This window comes from Apodemus sylvaticus, chromosome 1, assembly GCF_947179515.1.
Source record: "Apodemus sylvaticus chromosome 1, mApoSyl1.1, whole genome shotgun sequence".
Lineage (NCBI taxonomy): Eukaryota > Metazoa > Chordata > Mammalia > Rodentia > Muridae > Apodemus > Apodemus sylvaticus.
Window position 1 is genome coordinate 189,204,464 of NC_067472.1, and position 20,145 is coordinate 189,224,608.

General features: G+C 54.4%; 1 protein-coding gene across 1 annotated transcript in view; it reads left to right on the forward strand.

The window, feature by feature from the left end:
* The first annotated feature begins 1,216 nt into the window (after positions 1 to 1,216).
* Pou2f2 (POU class 2 homeobox 2) overlaps positions 1,217 to 20,145 on the forward strand; it is a 46,152-nt gene continuing 27,223 nt past the window's right edge. Inside the window, 8 exon segments of the mRNA XM_052169073.1 lie at positions 1,217 to 1,316; positions 12,641 to 12,706; positions 12,821 to 12,855; positions 12,987 to 13,043; positions 17,873 to 17,980; positions 17,982 to 18,080; positions 18,357 to 18,520; positions 18,522 to 18,639. Coding sequence (XP_052025033.1) covers positions 1,289 to 1,316; positions 12,641 to 12,706; positions 12,821 to 12,855; positions 12,987 to 13,043; positions 17,873 to 17,980; positions 17,982 to 18,080; positions 18,357 to 18,520; positions 18,522 to 18,639 — 675 coding nt within the window. The 5' untranslated portion in view covers positions 1,217 to 1,288.

Genomic DNA, 20,145 nt, shown 5'->3' on the forward strand with positions numbered 1-20,145 from the left:
TGCGGGGAGGGGTGGTGTTGGGGCCATCTGCAGAGATGTGTACTGGTGAATCTCTGTGTGTGCATTCATGGGAACTGCTGGGAGGTTGGTCTGAGAAGAAATACTTCAGTGTGTGCATGGATGTAGAAGGATGAATCCAGCCGTCTATGTGTGCACGTGTGTGGTTTGGGGGACCCTCCACTTGGGGTGTAGAGTGTCCTGGATGGACCTAGCGGATGGGAGAACTGTTTGTGAGACGCCAAGGCAGCTCAGCAACTCGGACTCCTGGAGCTGAGAGGAAGACGAGGGCAGTCGGCTCGCGCCCGCCTTTGTCTGCGCCACTGTGCGCCGGAGTCCCGCGCCTTTGTGTGACCCTCGCAGGTGTGCGCGCGGGGCGGGGGAGGATGCGGGCCGGGAGGGAGCGGAGGGCGGGGCTCCCTCCTCTGAAGCCGGCCCCGCCCTCCAGCCCATTGGCTGGACGCTGCCGCCCTCTGGCGGGCATCAGGAAACCGCAGGGCTGAGAGCGGAGCGGCGGGCCGGAAAGCGCTCCACAGGAACCCCGCGGACTCAAGCTCAGCTCCACTGCCTGGGTGCATGCGTTTACCCTCTGACAGGTTTCTAGCTGTCTCTGGCTCAGGCGTCCACCCCCTCTCCCTAAACGCCATTGCTCATGGGCACTATTTCTTCTTAGTGGTGGCCCGGGATGCCTTACCTGTGGCACAGGTGGCCCGCCTTGGTCTATCCTCAGCATCCTGAGCATCCTGGTTTTTTTTTTACTTTGATGCTTCTTGGCCCTGGATCCTTGAGAAAGCCTCTGTTCCCTTGTCTGATCTTCACTCTTGTCGTTTGTGAGACGAATTACAAAATACTGTCCTATAGCTTGACACCTGTTACATGGGAGGTGCAGGGCTAGGCACTGAGAGAGCCCTCCTGGAACAAACCCCAAACGGGGCTGCTTACCATTGTTATTGCCTCGCCTTCTCTCACAGCCCCACACGTCCTGTTCCAGATGTGCTCGCCCCCGTGCTGCGGGGGCAGGAGGACTGGATAGACACCTCCTAGTGCGGCCCCTGCAAGAGTCAGTTCTTCCAGCTTTCCACCCGACTAACCCTCTCCCCTCAAACACACTCATGATCTGGGGTCGACTGGGCCGCCGGGGTCGGTCCGTGGGCCAGGGTATTTTCCCTTCCGAAGGGGGCGGACCCGGCCCTGTGGTTTCCTCTCGGGGTGACTTCCGGCAGGGAGGGCTGGCCCCCAGTGAGGGCGGGGAGATGACACAGTTGTTCCCCAGCCCTGGCTGGCGGGCAGCATGGTTCATTCCAACATGGGGGCTCCAGGTAAGAGACTGGTGCCTTCTCATGGGTGCCGAGGAAAGATAGCACATTTGGGGCCGTCCTGCTGACCCTTCCTGCACCTCCTCTTCAGCTGTCCTTGTTTAGGAGGCCCCGTGCTTTAGGGACACCCTCTTCTTCCTTCACCTAGCCCCCCTCCTCAGCTCCTCTTTGATACTGGCTTGCATTAGACTGCGGGGGGCTTCCAATCTGTCTCCCCGCCGAGGGGACAGGAAAAGGGAGGGGGGTCATGTGTGGGTGGGTGGACATCATACGGGGAACTGATGGGCTGGGCAGCTCGGGCAATCCTCTAGACACTGCTGCTGGCTGCAGCAGTTGCGTTAGGGTGGTGCAAGTGTGCATGTGTGTCTGTGTGTGTGTGGTGTCCTGAGTTCTGTGCTTCTCGGTACCCCGCCTGGGTGTGCAGGGGGCCACTGTACACAGCATTCCTGAGTGCCCGGAGCAGTGATTGCTTCTTGATCCATTTCATTTATTCTGCAAAATGGCACTAATCTTACATGTCCCTCAGTCTCCTTAGCCCGTTCTGACCGCCTTCGTGGTGCGTGCATTATATGTCTTTTGAGTTCCTTCATGCTTGCCCGGGTGATGTGGATGCTGTGCAGACACAGTATCGGGTGATTTGCACTTGGGGACTCATTTTGTAGAAGGTCTGCATCTCTGTCCAGACTTAGCGTGTCTCAGCAGTGTGCTGGGAAGGGGAAGGGGATGCCAGGGCTGAGGTAGCGCACGCACCAGTGCGTCGTGACTGCTCCTCTCCTGACGCTGTAGCTTTGGCTGAGTGTGCGGCGAGCTCCTGGGCGACTGTAGTTGTTGTGAGTGGCTTGGTGTGCGACCCTCCGACGTGCTCAGTATGTGGGGGCATCGCCAAGCCCCCGTCAGCAGCCGCTGGTTACTGGGCCCTTCGATGCTGGATATTGGTGTTGAGAATATCTCAGGGCTAGGCAGCCTCAGGTCTGCTTTTCTGGAGTCTCGAGTTCAGTGGAAAGGACACTCCTGTGGCGGTCAGAGCTGGGATTGGGGTGGGGCAGGGATGAGAGAGTCCAGACGTTATCCAGATCTGCTGTCGTAGGGGCAGGGAAGGCTTCCTGGAGGAGTCGTCTGAGCTAGGATATAAAACGATGGCGGTGAATGGTAAGAGGACTAGGACTGACAGCTGTTTATTCACTGAGGTGACCGTGTGGGCGTACACATATATACTTGTTCAGTATATGTAGATATGAAGTCCTGACTGTTATCTGGACTACGGACCTCATTTCAAGCAAGAACTTGTAGCCACTGGACAAAACATTAGGCCCTTTACTGGGGATATCTCGAGGGTGGAAAAAAAAGTCGTACCCAGGAGAGCTGTTATGGGTTCTCACCGTGTAGCATTGGCAAGAATCAATACATCGTGAGGATGTGATTAATACATCGTGTGGCCTTGGGCAGGCAGATCGCTCACTGCCTGGTCTCAGGCTCTCCACCTGTGGAGTGTCTCAGGGGTCTGCGTGGCTGTCTCTCAAAATGAACTGACTCTGGACACGGGGTATGCATATCAGATTGTCTGTGCCTTTGAATATGAGTGTGTGTGTGCGCAGCTCTGGATGTGAGTAAATGTATGTGTGTGTGTGCATGCATGTGTGTGTGTACGCGCGTGTGCATGTGCATGTGCGCGTGTGTGCATGTGCATGTGTGCATGTTCGTGCGTGTGCCGCGCGCGCGCGCGCGTGCGCATGTGCGTGTGTGTGCATGTGTGTGCGCGTGTGCGCGTGTGCATGTGTGTGTTCGTGCGTGTGTGTGAGCATGTGCGTGTGTGCATGTGCATTGCGTGCGTGTGTGTGTGTGTGTGTGCGCGGGTGCATGTGCGTGCGTGCGTGTGTGTGTGCGTGTGCATGTGTGTGTGCGTGTGCATGTGTGTGTTCGTGCGTGTGTGCGCGTGCGCATGTGCGTGTGTGCATGTGCATTGTGTGTGTGTGTGTGCGCGTGTGCGTGTGCATGTGTGTGTGTGTGTGTGCGCGCGCATGCCACTCTGGATGTGAGTAAATGCATGTGTGTATGCATGTATCTGGATAGTTTTTTTAATACAGCAGCCTATGGCATCATCTGAGTGTATGTCTCACTATAGGTTGTGTGTGTGTGTGTGTGTGTGTGTGTGCACATGCAGATATCTATGTGGGCGAGTCTGCGTGGAGGTCAGAGGTCAACCTCAGGGTTTGAAGTCAATCCTTGTCTTCTGCCCTGACACGGGCTGATTGATTGGCCAGCTCCACCTCCTGTCTTGCTATCTTGCCTGTACTGGGGTTGCAGACACACACACACACACACACCTGCAATGCAGCCATTTTTGAAAATGGAGATCTGGGGACTTGAATTGAGACCCTCGTGTTTGGCCAATTCCCCAGCCCCTCCATCTCCGAGGTTAAGGGATAGCTGCTTAGGGGATAGGATGGACTTTTGTACTGTCAAGTGGAAAACCAGGGTGTTGGAGACAGGGTCAAACCTTGCAACCTGTGCCATCTGTACGGCACCCGCCCGTGGCAGGCGGGTGGAGTCATGCCTGGGACTGCGGCATCCACCCTAGCCTACCCTTCATGCGTTCATTCACTCCAAACCTGGGCTGCGAAGGGTGGGCCTTTTCTCCTCTCTGGGATCCATAAGCACCTATTCGAGGAGTTTGGCGCTGTTGCTGTAGCTGTGTATGCCACTGCTCTTGCTGCGTCCGCTACCCAGATCTCCATCCCTCCATCCTGACAGCTCCGCACTGTTTGTCCCTTGAGGCTACCTGGGACAACTGTAGGGTTGGGAGGTGTGAGGTGGCACTCCTCAGGAGACGAGGGGCTGGGCCAGCTGAGTCCACAGAGCTTCCCGGTAGCACCCACCCCTGCCCACGGGGGCTCCCAAGCCATAAACTCGATGCCGGCTGTGGAGTCAGAGGACCCAGGGGACAGGCCGAGTGGGGCCGGGAGGGTGAGGGGCAGCCCTCCGGTCCTCTATATTTAGCCCCGATTTCGGTAAGTACTAACGAGAAGCTAGACTTAAGCCTGCTAAAAACTGGCTGGGGGAAATGCAGAGGAGAAGTGAAAGTCGGGGAGGGAGGGCCGAGGAGGGCAGAGGGACCCCGGTCCCGGCCTGGGCCTGGCCCACTGGGCAAGTGACGTGAACTCAAGAGTTTGGGCAGCCTGGGGTGGATCTGGCCTGAGGCGGTGGGATTTAAGGGGCAAAGTGGCTCCCGGAGAACCTGGTACTTTTCCTTGCAAAGTCACACATGGCCTGGGGTGACAGGGAGGAGCCACCCCAAATAGCTCCCCAGCTTTCCCATGTGATCGAGGCTTCAGGCAGTACCAGGGTTTTAGAGCCCCCTAAAATCGCCTGGAGGGACTTTTAAAAATCCGAGTGCCCAGGGAAGGGAGAGTGGTTCTGTGGTAGAGCACTTGCTGAGCCTGCACAAAGCCCTGAGTTCTAGCTGTAACACACACACACACACACACACAAACGTCCATGCACTAGTATATGTTTAAAAAAACACTGGAAGCCCGCATATCACACTGACAACGGTGTCTGGGTGGTGATGGCAACAGCGTCTCTTCACAGCTGAAGGCTGTGACTTAAGCTGTTTCTGCCTTGGACTGAAGCTGAGGCAGAGGCTTCCATGGCCGATGTCCCTGAGCCCTGACACGGGCGTCATTTGGCTTACAGTGAAGATGGACTCCTAACCGTGCGTAACTTCCTGCTTGTTTCTTAGTGCTCAGCAGGCTAATACAACAGGAATATCAAATTGGAGGCCAGCCTGGTCTACATAGTGAGTTCCAGGACAGATGGGGATACATAGAGAAACCCTGTCTCCACACTCCCTCCCCACCCTTCCCTGACAAAAACAAAACAAGAAAACCTACAAGAGGCCGGGCAGTGGTGGCGCACACCTTTAATCCCAGCACTTGGGAGGCAGAGACAGGCGGATTTCTGAGTTGAAGCCAGCCTGGTCTACAGAGTCAGCTCTGGGACAGCCAGGGCTACACAGAGAAACCCTGTCTCGACACTCCCTCCTTACCCTTCCCCAACAAAAACAAAACAAGAGAACCCACAACAACACACAGCACAAAAACAAAAAACAAAAAAAACAAACAACAAAAAACCAGGCAGCACTAGCATCCCAGGCCATAATCCCAGTTACCGGGGAGGCTGGGGCCAAGAGGATTGTAGGTTCAAGGCCAGCCTGGACAGGTTGTCAAGACGCTGTCCGGACATGCAAAGTGAAACCAGGGCTGGGAATGTGGCTTGGCTTTCGGGGTCCTTGCCTATCATGGGGTTTGAACCCCAACACCTCATAAAACACGGCATCGGTGCACGCAGCTGATCCTAGCACACAAAAGAGTGGCAGAGGGACCCAGAGTCCAAGGTCACCCGTTGAGCGTAGTGTGTTGTGGGGCCAGCCTTTGCTGCATGCGACCCTGCCTACTAAAGGGCGACAGTGGAAAGCCGGAGACTGCAGCCGGTGTCTGGTCAGTCGGTAGAAGCCTGTTTACTCTCCAGGGGAAGAACTGCACCCTTTCCTTGCCAGGGGTGGCATTCTGGGTCACAGGGTGAAAATTCAGAAAGGGCAAGGCGAAAAGAGTGATGCATTCTCCTTCAGACTACTTTCTGTCCCTAGCAACCATCCCCTCAAAGGGCAGAGTCAGGGTTTGATGGGGACCACAGCAGGGAAGCGATAGGAGAGAGACACTAACCACCCGGCCAGCCTGGTGGCAGTTGGCTTTCACCACAGGGAGGATTGTGTAGAAGAGCAGCTTCTTCTACACAGAAGCTCTTGAGGGCGCTCTTGAGGGAGAAGGCTGCTACAGGTGAGCTTCTGGGAGAGGAGGGAAGGGCTTGGGTAGGGAGCACAGGGAATGTCTGGAGGAGAGAGCCTGGGGTCACCGTCAGTTAGGAGAACCCCAGGATCAAACCAGACCTGCTTTCAAGGAGTTCCGAGGCTCACGAGGCCACAGCCTCTGGATGATGATGGAAGACGGAGGGAACTGGGGCACAGAAAGCAGGGAGACTCCTGTCTCCGAGTCAGGCCATCGGGGTGGTGTCCTAGAGGGCAGCCCGTGCTGGATCCTGCAGTGTGAATGTCTAGGCAAGGTGCCCAGAGGTGGGGACATGGTTCCAGGCAGAGGCACCAGCGTGAGACACCAAGGCCTCAGGGGAGGACTATGGGGAGGCCGCAGAGGACAGGGATCAGGAAGAACCGGGAAGGACCCCAGCAGAGAGTTGGGACCTGCTCTGAGCTGATAATGAGGTAGCGCATGTTCTTTCCTGTGAAAGAGGGACCTGGGGAAGACACCACAGTCCCGGGACCCAAGGAGGTGCAGCCAGAGGGCAGGAACCACCGGAGGCTTGGGCTGCTATCGGTGTCTCCGAGCAGGTGGCTGGTGTAATTATGGAGTCTAGAGATGAGGTTTTGGCAGGGCCGGGACCCATCCAAGGCCTGTGTCTGTCAGTGACTCTATTCTCCTAATGGTTCTGCAAAGTCCTGGTGTGTGTGTGTGTGTGTGTGTGTGTGTGTGTGTGTCTTCCCAATCTCTACTCCTTGTCTGCTATCCCTTCTCCCTACTCTTCAACTCTCAGCAATCCTCCTGCCTCGGCTTTCTTGGTGCCAGCGTTGCAGGCCAAGTCCTTCCTCTTACAAAGGCTTGACTTAATGTTATGTATTTCATTAGTGACCCCCCTACTTTTCAAGTCAGGAGTGGCACACCCCTGTAATCCCAGAATGGGGGAAGATCAGGCAGGAGGACCATGACTTTGAGGCTGTCTGGGGCTACTGTCTTTTTTTTAAAAAAAAATTAACTCAGTTGGAGATGTAGCTCAGTGCTGAGAGCATTTGCCTAGCGCATGAAGCCCCGGGTTAGATCCTCAGCCCCTCATTACTGTGTTAGTGCAGGGAATTCTGGCACTCAGGAGAAATCAGAAGTTAAAAAAGCATCCTTGGCTAGGAGCTAGCCTGGGCTACATGACATCCCGACTCAAAAAAGCAAGCAAACAAATCCTCACCCACCCACCCCAAAAAATAAAACAGAAAAAGAAAAAAATTAGGACCAGCAAGATAGCTCAGAGCCGAGCCTAAGACTTGAGTTCAGTCCCTGGAACTCACGTGGCAAAAGGAGAGAGCCAACTCCTGACCTCTGACCTCCCTGGCCCACCGCAGCACATCCACGGACACATGAATGATTAAATATTTTGAAATAGAAAACAGTTTTGAAGAAGATTCTGTCTCCAAGTACAGTTGCATTCAGAGCAGACCAGGACATGTGGTTTTCTGTGTGTGTGTGTGTGTGTGGGTTGTGGGGGATAAACTTACCTCACGGCGGAGGGTAGGGGTGTGCGTGTGGAACTTCTGGGGTGACAAGGTCGAGGCTGCCCCCATCTGTGGGTGACAGAGGCAGTAGGCAGGTGGGAGTCTCGGAATGTGCCAGCTGTGCCCCTCCATCAGGTGGATTCCCCAAGCAGGGAGAGATGTCCTCTGTGCTGAAGAACAGTGAAGAAGGCCTGGATGCACGGTGCCCAGGGCGGTGGCCATACCCCGAGGGCCAGGCTAAGGGACCTGGGTGTGTCCTGCAGGGCAGGAGCCAGGTATGAAGGCACCACTGATTGAGAGGGCTGTTTCAGGGATGCTGCCAGGGTGGGGTTCTGGGGCCAGGGAGAGTTAGGAGCTGCCGGACCCCCTGGAGAAGGGCGGGGGTCCGCATGAGGCGTGACTAACCTATCTCTGTCTGGACCCTCTTCTTCCTTACACATCTCTCACTGGCAGCGAGCGCTGGACCTGAGCTGACGGACTCGTTCCTGAGCAGTGATGCCAGAGTTTGACCTCTGACCTCCATACACAGAGGCACATATGTGTATATGCACAGTCGTCCATGCACTGCCATGCAACACACACACACACACACACACACACACACACACACACACATCATTTATGTGTGTCCAGCAAAGTCCTGAGCATCTACATCTGTCTTCAGTCCTCCCAGCCCTCTCAGTCCTCCTTAGTCCTCTCCAACCCTCTTTAGTCTTCCTCAACCTTCTTTAGTCCTCCCCCAGCCCTCCCCACCCTCCCTTGCCCTCCCCAGTCCTCCCCAGCCCTCCCCAGTCCTCCCCAGCCCTCCCCAGTCTATGCCGTTATAGAAATATGTAGTGGCTTGTTTTTAGCTTCTATTTGTGTGTGTGTGTGTGTGTGTGCACATAGCCATACATGCATGTGGAGGTCAAAGATAACTGCTGGTACTCGGTTCTCTCCTCCCACCATGTGCGGTCTGGAAATTGAACTCAGGTCATCAGGCGAATGGGCGTCCCCCAGGAGCCCCTCACCACCAGCCTTTCAGCTTGGGTCCTCTCATGAGCCCTGGGGCTTATGGATTAGGCTGGGCTAGCTGGCCAGCTAGACCAAGGGTCCTCCCTCCTGCCCGCCCTCCCGCCCTCCCTCCGTGAGGTGCTAGAATTAAAACCTCACACCTGGCTTTCTGCATGGGTGCTGACGCTTGCACAGAGACCATTTTCTGACCGAGTAGTCTCCCCAGCCTTTCTGTTTATTTTTGGAAGTGATATTGACCACACCAAAGGCCGTGCACGCTGCACGCAAGCACCGTCCCACTGAGAGACTAGCCCAGGCTATCCTTTCTGTGCTTTGTTGAGATACAGTGTACAAGCCAGGCATTGTGTAGTTCATCCTTGTACTCCCATCACTCCAGAGGCCGAGGCAGGAGGATTGCTATGAGCTTGAGGCCAGCCTGGACTAGAGTGAGAAGCTACTTTAAAAACAAACAAACAAACGAAGGACTAGGGTTGTAGTTCAGTCGGTCAGCAGAGAGCTCGCCTAGCTTACAGAGTCTTGGGTTCCAGTCTTAGCAGCCTATCATCTGAGATGGTGCGCTCTGCACCCCCATTGCTCCAGGGGTTCAGGAGCAGAAGGTCACCGTCATCCCCAGCTATATACACAGGGACCCTCAAGGCCCATCTGGGCTACATGAGACCTTGTGTCAAAACAAAAACAGAAACAGAAACGGGCGGTGGCAGCCCTACTCAGGAGTCGGGGCAGACAGATCTCTCTGAGTTCGAGGCCAGCCTGGTCTACAGAGTGAGTTGCAGGGTAGCCAGATCTTGAAAACAAGACAAGACAAACAAACAGAAGAACCCTGGGATTTCAAGCATACAGCTGGGTGAGGTTTGATTCACGGGGCCGCCGCCCCCACCCTCGTGACTCTCCTGGTCAGTGCTCTCCACAAGTGCTCCACGGTGACTTTGGTTGCCTGAGCACAGGGCCCGAGCCCCTAGGTGGGTCCTGGGGCATTTATTTGTTCTGTCTTTTTGCGAGTTTATTATTATTATCGTTGTTGTTGGTTCCTGGCGCACATGGTGTGTGTGGTGTCTGTGGAAGCCGTGGACTTTTTCCGGAGTCAGCTTCCCTCTTTCGAGGTGGGTTCCAGATATTGAACGAGGCCGAGGTTCTCCATGGTAAGCCCTTCCCTGCCCCGCCGTCATTCCAGCTCCAGTTCGTTTGCTTTGCCACAGGGTCTCTTGTAGCCCAGGCTAGTCTCAAAGCTACCCTGTAACTGAAGATAACCTCCAGCTCCCGACCCTCATCCCGAGCCTGTGGGACCCTGGGTCAGCCACGGTTCTCTCCGTGGCCACTTCTCTGGGTTTTCAGGATTCCCAGCCGGATGTTTGGTTTTCTGTTTGTCCGTTTTTGCTCCACCTGCAAGACTGTGGCGGAGGCAGGACGCTGTTCATGTTTCAGTGACACAGTGTGGTTTGTCGTATGGACAGATCACATTTTGGTTATCTGGTTCACAGATAGGCTTTTGAATGGTTTCCAGTTTTGAGCTACGGTACAAAACATTTGGGCCTGGGCCTTTGGTGCCAACTTATTCTTTCCTCTGTGTGTGTGTGTGTGTGTGTGTGTGTGTGTTTGGGGTGTGTGTATGTGTGTATGTTAGTATGTGTGTCTGCGGTATGGGGTGTATGTATGGTGTGTGTGTATGTGTGGTTGGTGCGTATATTTGGGGAGTGTGGTATGCATGTGTGTGTGTGTGTGTGTATGTATGTGTGTGTGGTGTAATATGTGCATAGTGTGTGTGTTTAGGGTGTGTGCAGTGTGGTATGTATTTGGTGTGGGGGTTATATGTATGTTATGTGTGTGCATTGGGTTTGAGGTGTGTATGGGGATGTTTGGGGTGTATGTGCATGTGTGTTTGGTGTGTTTGTGTATGCATGTGTATGTGTGTGTGGTGTGTTTGGGGTGTGTATGGTATGTTTGGGGTGTATGTGTATGCAGGTGTGTATGTGTGTGTGTTGTGTTTGGGGTGTATATGGGGTATGTTTGGGATGTATGTGTTTGTGTGTGTGTGTGTGGTGTGTTTGGGGTGTGTATGGGGTATGTTTGGGGTGTGTGTGTTCGTGTGTGTGTGTGTGTGTATGTGTGTGTGTGTGTTGTGTTTGGGGTGTGTATGGGATATGTTTAGGGTGTGTGTATTTGTGTGTGTGTTTGTGTATCTGTGTATGTGTGTGTGTGTGTGTGTGTGTATGTGTGTATGTGCATGTGTATGTGCATGTGTATGTGTGTGTGTGTCTGTATGTGTGTGTGGTGTTTTTCTGGGAATGGAACCCAGGGCCCTATGCTAGGCAAGTCCCCTACCACTGGGACACATGCTCAGAGCTTCCTCTGCTCATTGGCCACCCAGAAGTGGGGATGCTGGGTCACAGGATGCGGTGTCTCCTCAGCTGTCCCTGCAGGGCTCGGATGTTTACTCCCCAGTCACGTACAGCGCCCGGCTGGGCTCTTTTCCCTCTAGTTATGTATATAGGGGGCAATATGTGCACGTTTGTGGGCGCTGGACCCCCTGGAGCTGGAGTTACGGGCGTTGTATGGGTGCTGAAACGTGAAGCCGTCCCCTGCGAGAGCAGTGCTTGGTCTTGGCCTCTGAGCCGTCTCCTGCCCGCTCTGCCTAGCTTTGGATTAGGAGTCTAAAACACGAGAGGCTGGTGTTCCACCTCAAGTAATCCGCAACTGCGGAAGTCCTAGACGCTCACTCTCTCTCCGTGGGCAGCGCTCCTTCCACGTGTTAGCCTTCCGAGACCATCTGAGGTGCAGAACGTAGCTTTTTGATAGGCAGGGTTCCGTAATATTGCTGGGTTTTTGGGGTAACCTAGGAGGGTTGTGTTGTGAGGAAGGTCTGAGACCACTGACAGTCAAGTCACAGGAAGGACTTGGAGTATGTGTTGGAGAGGCTCGGGGAGGTGAGAACGGATCGAGAAAAAGCCCAGATCTTGCTCCGGCCTGGGCCCAGGCTGGGTAGGACATGGCACCACAATGAGACCAGGCTATCACAGGTCAAAGGTGAGGCCTAGGACCGTTAGCCCAGAGGCATCAAGATGAGAAGCAGGGGCCCTAGATTCAGGAGCACCAAGGTGCAGTCCGGATACCCACCGCTGCAGACGTAGTGCTCCGTTTGGGGTGACAGCCCTCAGAGTCTCAGCTTCCTCGGTGGGAAACGGAGGATCTTACACCAATGGCTCCCGTGGACGTGGACTGTTTGGCGCTGTGCTGGGTGGTGGCAGACCTCTGATGGCAGGTGTCAGCAGGCTCACTGCCTGCCACCCACCTTGGATCCCGGAGGCTACTGGATGCGAGTGGATTTGCAAGCACAGCTGGGATTCCAGGCTTTGGGAGACATTGCTTTGAAAAACAGGGTCAGGGTAGAGGTGGGTGGGGTGGGGGATCTGAGAGGGGTAGGGTGCGGCTCCCGGGCTTGTGACATCATGCAGGACAGAAGGCTGGTGGGAGTTATGTGGGGACGGGAGGACAGGGAAGGTGACAGATCAGGGGACAACTGAATCACACTCTGAGTTATGACAGCTCCTCGTTTTGGGGCTCCTGTAACCCCATCTCCGCTCGCTCACTTGACCTGCTCAGAGTGGAAAACATGTCTCACTGGAAACCTGGTAGGGCACAGGCTAGAGCCCGGCCACCTGCCTGGGAAGGAGGCCAGAGGTTGTGCGGGCTCGGTTGTTGTGGGACCCCACCCGCCCCACCCGCCCCTCCCAGCCAGCTGATGCCTTCTTGTGACCGTACTCCACCTCCTGGCCCACCCGTGGCTGCCTCACAGTAGGTGACGGCTCCTGTACCACTCTTTTTTTTGGGGGGGGGTCCTCTTTTGAGAACTCTCTGAAAGAGATAGTTGGAAGTGTCAGGGGTAGGCGTGGGCTTGGGAAAGGCTTAGTGGGGGTCAGAAGAAGGGCCTCAGCCCCCTCCTGGCTGCCCTCCCTCCTCTCCATTTTCATCCCTTCTCTGTTCACAGAAATAAGAATGTCTAAGCCCTTAGAGGCCGAGAAGCAAAGTCTGGACTCCCCGTCAGAGCACACAGGTGAGTGCGGGCGGGCAGACAGGCAGGGGCAGGGAAGCAGACGGATGCGGGATGCGGGTGGACACTGAGCGCAGGAGCGCCCGGCGCCACCACACCTTTTCTCTCCCTTTACAGACACCGAAAGAAATGGACCCGACATTAACCATCAGGTCAGGCTCTCTCGGGCGCACAGGACGGCGGGGAGGGACGAATGGGGCAGTGGTTAGGGGGCAGGGGGCAGGTGTCCGGAAACTTTTCAAGACCCTATTTCCATCCCCTTGCTCCAACTCTCTCTTCACAGAACCCCCAGAATAAAGCGTCCCCATTCTCTGTGTCCCCAACTGGCCCCAGCACCAAGGTAAGCAAGCACCCGTGGGATCTTCGGGGAAGCGGGTGGTAGGTACTCTGGAGGAAGGGCGTCTTCAGCGCATGCGTTTGCCCTGCACTCTGTCCTGCGAGGGTACCAGGCGGCGAGGTTCCTCCTGCCCTTTCTCACCCTCGGTTCCCGCCCCAGGCTTGTGACTCACCGAGTCTCCTTCCCCTTCCCTAGGGGGTGGGGGTGGCCAGGGGAATCCCCCCCAGAGCCCCAGGGCGATAACAACAGGAAGCCAAGGCCCCGCCCCCATCCCGACTTCCCTGGCCAAAGGGGGCCTGAAGCACCCCTGTACCCCAACACACACACACACATACACACGCACACACACACACACACCCGCGCGCACAGAGAGACAGAGAGAGAGAGAGACAGACACACAGACAGCAGGGAACAGGGTAAGAGAAGCGGGCAGAGGACAGCCAGGGGAAGAAGAAGAGGAGTATGGAGGGAAGGGGCTCTGTGCTTAGCCGCTGTGGGACTTAGGTTGTTTCTGGGGCTCGGTCTCCATCCAGCCTGACGGTGGTAAGGGCCATAGACTGGTTCAGACTCTTAAAAGGAGAAGCAAGAACGGGATGGGGGGGGGGCGTGGGCGTGGACAGAGCCTGACCAGAGGTATCTGAAGGATGAGGTGAGACTGGCAGCAGGGCCCTTCACCCAGCCCTGCAGCTTTGCTGTGTGACCATGGGAAAGTCACTTCCCCTCTCTGGGCTTCTTAGTTTCCTCTTCTCTAACACTGGGCTGGGACAGGGTGCGTGGGGAGGAAGGGGTGGTCAGGACAGCCTCTGTGATCCTCCCACGTCGGCTGCAGTCTCCAGGCCTAGGAGGACAAGGTGATTGGTGAGCGGGTGCCCTTTACACAGAGGCCCAGGTCAGCAGGGCGCCTGCGCTCGACCTCCTGACCTCTGGCTTGGTGTTTGTTTCAGCCCCAGCAGTCTGGGCCTGTCCGTCTCTGCTCACCCCGCCCTCCCCCAGCAGCCTTCTCTGGGAGGCCAGGGAGAGGCAGTGCAGGGTGAGGGGTGTCCTCCCTCCCCCTCCGGGGCCTGGCTGCCCCCCACCCTCTGCTGCTGCTCTGGCCCTGGCCTTTGTCCCCGCAAGCTCCCCCCACCTCTGCACAGGAGCTCTCCCAGATGCAGCAATCTGCATGCCGCCGGCCCCCGGCACATCTGTGCACCGCTGGGGTGTATTATTTACATAATAATTTTAAGTGACTCAATTTTTTAAAACATTTTTATTATGGAAAATGTGATACAAAAAAAAAAAAAAAAGACAGAAGCGTGTAACAAAAACACCAACCCGCAGGAACCCATCAATCAGTTCCAACAATTACCAAATCATGAACGGCTTTGGGTTGTTTTATTTTCAACAGCTTGAATAAACAGGGTTTTAAATGGAAATTTCATGAATGGAAAATCAGAATCGTTTACCATGGAAATAAATACGATTATTATATTCTACCCAGAGTCCCTCATGTGCTGAAGGGTCTGACCCCAGGGCCTCTCCTCCACTGGTGGAAAGGGAAGAGGGCTGGCATTGGTGAGATGGTAAAATGTCATCACAGTCCAGTGTGGCAGGCAGGCATCTGATCCCAGCTCTCCAGAGGCCGAGGCGAGGGGCCAGTCCTAGGCCGTAAGAGTTAAGTTCCGGGCAACTTAGCAAGACTCTGTTTCAAAACCAAACAGTAGGCCAGGAATGTGACTTCATTGGCTGAGCGCTTGAATAGCTTTAGCTTTCATAATGACTCTGGATTTGATTCCCTGGACTCAGGGGAAACTATAAACCATCCCTGAGGACATATCCCTCAAGGTGTGGGGAGACAGGAAGGTCAGAAGTTTAAGGTCATCCCTGACTAGAAAATTTGAGGCCAGCCTGGGCTGCCTGAGTCCTGCTTTATAAAACCAAAAGCTAGCGGGGTGGGGGGGGGGGGTGGGGGGGTGGGGAGTGGCGCACGCCTTTAATCCCAGCACTTGGGAGGCAGAGGCAGGCAGATTTCTGAGTTCAAGGCCAGCCTGGTCTACAGAGTGAGTTCCAGGACAGCCAGGGCTACACAGAGAAACCCTGTCTCGAAAAAACCAAAAGCCAAAAACAAAGCAACAACAACAACAACAAAAAACCCAAAAAGCTGAGCATGATGGCACATGCCTTTAATCCCAGCAGTCAGGAGGCAGAGGCAGGCATATCTCTTAAGAGTTCGGGGCCGGGCTGGAGAGATGGCTCAGCGGTTAAGAGCACTGACTGCTCTTCTGAAGATCCTGAGTTCAGTTCCCAGCAACCACATGGTGGCTCACAACCATCTGTAATGAGATCTGATGCCCTCCTCTGGTGTGTCTGATGACAGGGACAGTGTACTTAGATATAATAATACATAAATCTTAAAAAAAAAAAAAAAGAGTTCGGGGCCAACCTGGTCTACATAGCAAGTTGAAGGCTAGCCTGTCTTTAAAAAACAAGAGAAAGTTTCCAGTTTTCTTAACTTCGTATTAAAACAACACCTATCAAAGCACGCATGGATCTTTAGCGTCTCATTCTGAATTCTCCCAAACTAAGCACGCCCCGAGAATGCTGTTGGATCTGGGGGTGTGCTGCTGCTATTCCCAGCCCTAAGCAGGATAAGGCAAGAAGAGTGCATTGAGTTTGAGGCCAGCCTAGACTACGTTCAAACTAAGTAATTTAGTGGAAAGTGGAACGAGAGGGCTCAGGGGGCAGAGAGGCTTGCCGCCCAACTGGAGAGTTTAATCCCTGGAACTCCTGTGGCAGACGGAGAGAAGTCATTTCCGCACGTTGTCCTCTGACCTCCACATGTCCACCGAGGCATGTGCACACCTACCCACGCAAATAAAACAGAATAAAATAAAATAAAATACAACTAGCCAGGAGAGTGAGCCTTTTAGCATCCTTTCTGGGGAATGCCCATATCTCCAACTTCTAATAGTGTCATTCCTGACACATCCATCACATAACCTGAGATACCAGGACTGTCCTTTGGTCTTTCCAGAGCCTCGTCTGTCTGTCTGTCTGTCTGTCTCCCTCGCATTCCAGGCGTTGCTCCCTGTTGACCTGCCTTGCCAGCTCGCATAAGTCGTGTCTCTCTCTCTAGATCTCCTTTTGCCAAAGGAGACACCACTGAGCGAGCGGCAGACGGTCCCGGTGTCCGGTCTGGTCTGGAAGTGTGGTGTCTATCAAACGCCCCCACGCACCCTCAACCCGCATCTCCTCAGCCCACAGTGCCCGCTATTTGGCTCTTTTGTGGAAAAGAGGAAGGGGCCAAAGATGGCTTCACAACACTGGTCTGTTTTGTGTGTGCGATGCAGGCTCTATCCACATCATAGCGAGAGAGTCGGGGAAGGCCGGAGCCGCTTCTGGCTGGGCCACAGGTCAGGACCAGCAGTGCTTTGCTGTGTCTGCTGGGACTCTGATTTTCTCTGAAATGAGTGACTCAGAAGGGCAGGGTGGGTGGGTAGAGCGCCCTGTTGGTCTCTCCCGCCTGCATCATCCACACTTGCCCATGTCCCCATGGGTATCGACTACTTGTCTCCATAATCATGTGTGATCGTGAAGTGCCAAGCTGCTTCCTTTATTTTTTTTTTAGATAGGGTATTAATAGGTAACATAGGCTGGCCCTGAAACTCAAAATCCTCCTGCCTCAGCCTCCCAAATGCTGAGAATTACAGGTACTCATAGCATAACCATTGCAGCTGGTAAGGTCAAATTGTTTTTAGTCTTTCTATTTTCAGTTGAAACTACTTATTTTAATTTTACTTTTTGATATGATAATATAATTACATAAGATAATATAATTACATAATTTCCCTCCCCTTTTTCCCCCTCCAAAGCCTGCCCATAAACCCCCCTTGTCCTTTTTCAAATTTATGACTGCTTTTTTCATTAATTGTTGTTACATATATGTGTACACGCATACATACATACATACCTACATATGTTCCTACGTGTGTGTGCAGCTTTGGCTGGCCTAACACTCACAGCCATCCCCCTGCCTCTGCCTCCCCCTGAAGTGCCTGGGTCACAGGTGTGTGTACACTCTGCTCAGCTCCAGTGGTAATTTTTCTATTCCAAGACCCTGCTTTTCAACAATGAAAGAAAAGTCTAATTTTATTTTTATGCACTTACGAGTTTTGCATGCATGTTTGTCTGTGCACCACAGGAAAGTGGGCGTGTTCAGTGCCTACAGGGGCCAGGAGAGGGTGTCAGATCCCCCAGAACGTGAGTTACCAACCATGACTGATCCACCATGCGGGTGCAGGGAACTAAACGCAGGCTCTCTGGAAGGGCAGCCGGTGCTCTTAACCACGGAGCCACCTCTCCAGTCCCTTCAACAAAATTTTATTCCAAAGGACAAGAAAGGAGCTATAGCCCCCAGCTGGCTGTTGTAGTGCACGCCTTTAATCTCAGCACTTAGAAGCAGAGGCAGGTGGATCTTGATGAGTTCAAGGCCAGCCTGGTCTACATAGGGAGTTCCAGGACAGCCAGGGCTACACAGAGAAAAAAAGCAGCACCAACAATGGCAAAAAAGTGAGGGGGACATGTGAGTCCTAGGGACTGCCCAGGTTCCTACCGTCAGTCAGCGTTTCCCATTTTACAGGTGGGGAAACTGATCCCCGGAGGAGGAGAGTGCTTTCCAAAGGTGGAGGGAGTGTGTGTGCAGATGGGGTGCTAGCCCTAACCAACTCCTGAGAGCCCTGAAGCCAGAGAAGTGGTCAGAGGCCTCAAGCCATGGCCTGGCCACTCCTGGCCACTCCCCTGTGCCAGCCCAGGGCTGCCACAGCTACACGCATACCTTCTTTTTTGGTTCGCAGGTGGGCATTCTCTCTGGCCTCCACTTAACATTCTGGGGTCCCGGACCCTGCCTCTCTCCTCCCCAGATCAAGGCTGAAGACCCCAGTGGTGATTCAGCCCCAGCAGCACCCCCGCCCCCCCCAGCCGGCTCAGCCTCATCTGCCCCAGGCCCAACTCATGTTGACGGGCAGCCAGCTAGCTGGGGGTAAGTATCTGGCGAAGGACCGTGTGGAGGGTTCGATCCTCCCTGTCTGTCGCAGGCCCTGCTGCAGGTGACAAGTCTCGCTGAGGCCACAACTGCCCCTCTCTCACTTGCCTCTCGTCCTCGTCCTCCTCGTCCTCCTCCTCCTCCTCCTCCGTCTCCTCCTCGTCCCGTCCTGTAAAAGATGTGTCTCCTAACGGCTTGACTCAGATCCTAAACCCTCTCTGCCTTCTCTGCCCCTGCTGCCCTGGCTGTGTCTGTCTGCTCGCCGCCGCCGCCGCCGCCGCGCGCCGCCCCCGCAGCTCTCCGCTCTGATACCCGCTCAGCAGCAACTCCTCCTTCAGCAAGCTCAGGCCCAGCTGCTGGCCGCCGCTGTCCAGCAATCCAGCGCCGCTGCCCGCCAACGCTGCCCGCCGCCGCCCGCTGCCGCCTCCACCTCCTCCTCCACCTCTTCCGCCTCCTCCTCCCACCTCGCAGACCCCAGCCTCCTCTGGGGGAGGCGACCTGCCACCATCACAGCCTACCAGCCAACCCCCAGGGACCCCGCAGCTCACCTTGACCCAACCCATCCAGCTCACAGCACAGGTAAGGGCGGACACCACACCCTGCTCCTCGGAGCAAGGGACCGGCATGTGCACCGGAAGGGGTGTCTGGTCCTCGAGGGCCCTTCTGACACTAACTGTGTGCTGGGCAGTTCTGCAACCGTCAGAAGCTTTGGGAGAGGACCTTCCCATCCTACAGATGGTTAAAGCAAGGCTCCCCACGCAGTAGCCCGTGTACCTGAGTTCTTTTCGTGGGGGGTTGAGCCACACAGTTTCTGTGCATCTTCCAAACGCTCAGCGTATAACCAGAAGTGCCACCCTCATTCCCGTGAATGGTGTCTCTGTGTGGGCCTTAAAACAAAAAGGCCAGGAGTCGGAATGAGTGCTCCAGGCAGGCCTGGCAGAGTAGTTCAGTTGGTGGAGCTTGCGCAGCGTGCCCAAAGCCCTGGGTTCAAACCCAAGCACCCAAGCGTACGTAATTCTAGTGTGATGACGACACACCTCTGACCCCCAGCGCTCAGGAGGTGAAGATAGGCGGATCGGACTAGTTTGAGGCTTCTTACTGAGTTGGAGGTTAGCCTAGGCTACAGGAGACCCGTCTCGGAAAACAAAACGAATCGAAAATGCAGATAATCAGAGCTCTCTAGAAGTAGAGCTGTGTGTCTTGGTTCATCCAGTGGCTGACCTTCCAGTAAAGAGGTCAGTGAACTGCGTTTAAAACCAGTTTCGTCCTCCCAATTCTGGAGCCGGCACGTTGACATTGGAGTCATTGACACACGTTGACACTGGCGTCGCCATTACAAGCTGCTGTCACCAAATGTCTAAAACCAAACAGCTGAGCAGGGGGTGGCACACACCTCTAATCCCAGCACTTGGGAGGGAGAAGCAGGCAAATCTCTGAGTTTGAGGCCAGCCTGGTCCTACATAGCCAGTTCCAGGACAGTCAGGGCTACACAGAGAGACCTTGTCTCAAAAGAAAGAAAGAAAGAAAGAAAGAAAGAAAGAAAGAAAGAAAGAAAGAAAGAAAGAAAGAAGAAAGAAAGAAAGAAAGAGAAGGAAGGAAGGAAGGAAGGAAGGAAGGAAGGAAGGAAGGAAGGAAGGAAGGAAAGAATATGGAAATGGAGTTCCGATTGGAGCATATCTTCACTCAGAAGGCTGAGGCAGGAGGATCTCTTATGAGTTTAAATCCGGATTGAGCTACCTAGCAAAACCTAGAAAAGGACAGAATAACCCCAACTAACCCAACCCTGTTCTGTTCTGAGACAACAGAAACGTATTGTCTCAAGCCACACTGCCTAGGTTAAGATGTCAGTCGGCAGCACCATGCACCGTCTTTCTTGTGCACAGCTCCTGGTGATGCTAGCGATCCTTAGCATTCCACGGGTCAGATGGGTCCGTCCACAGCCTGCCTGTGTTGCCCTGTGGACTTTGCGTATGTCTCTGTCCAGATTTCCTGTTCTTATTAAGGGATCAGTCCCTGTACTAGTGCCTATCTCATGAGCTTATTTTAACTTTGTTATGTCTGCAAAGACCCTATTTCAAATCAGGT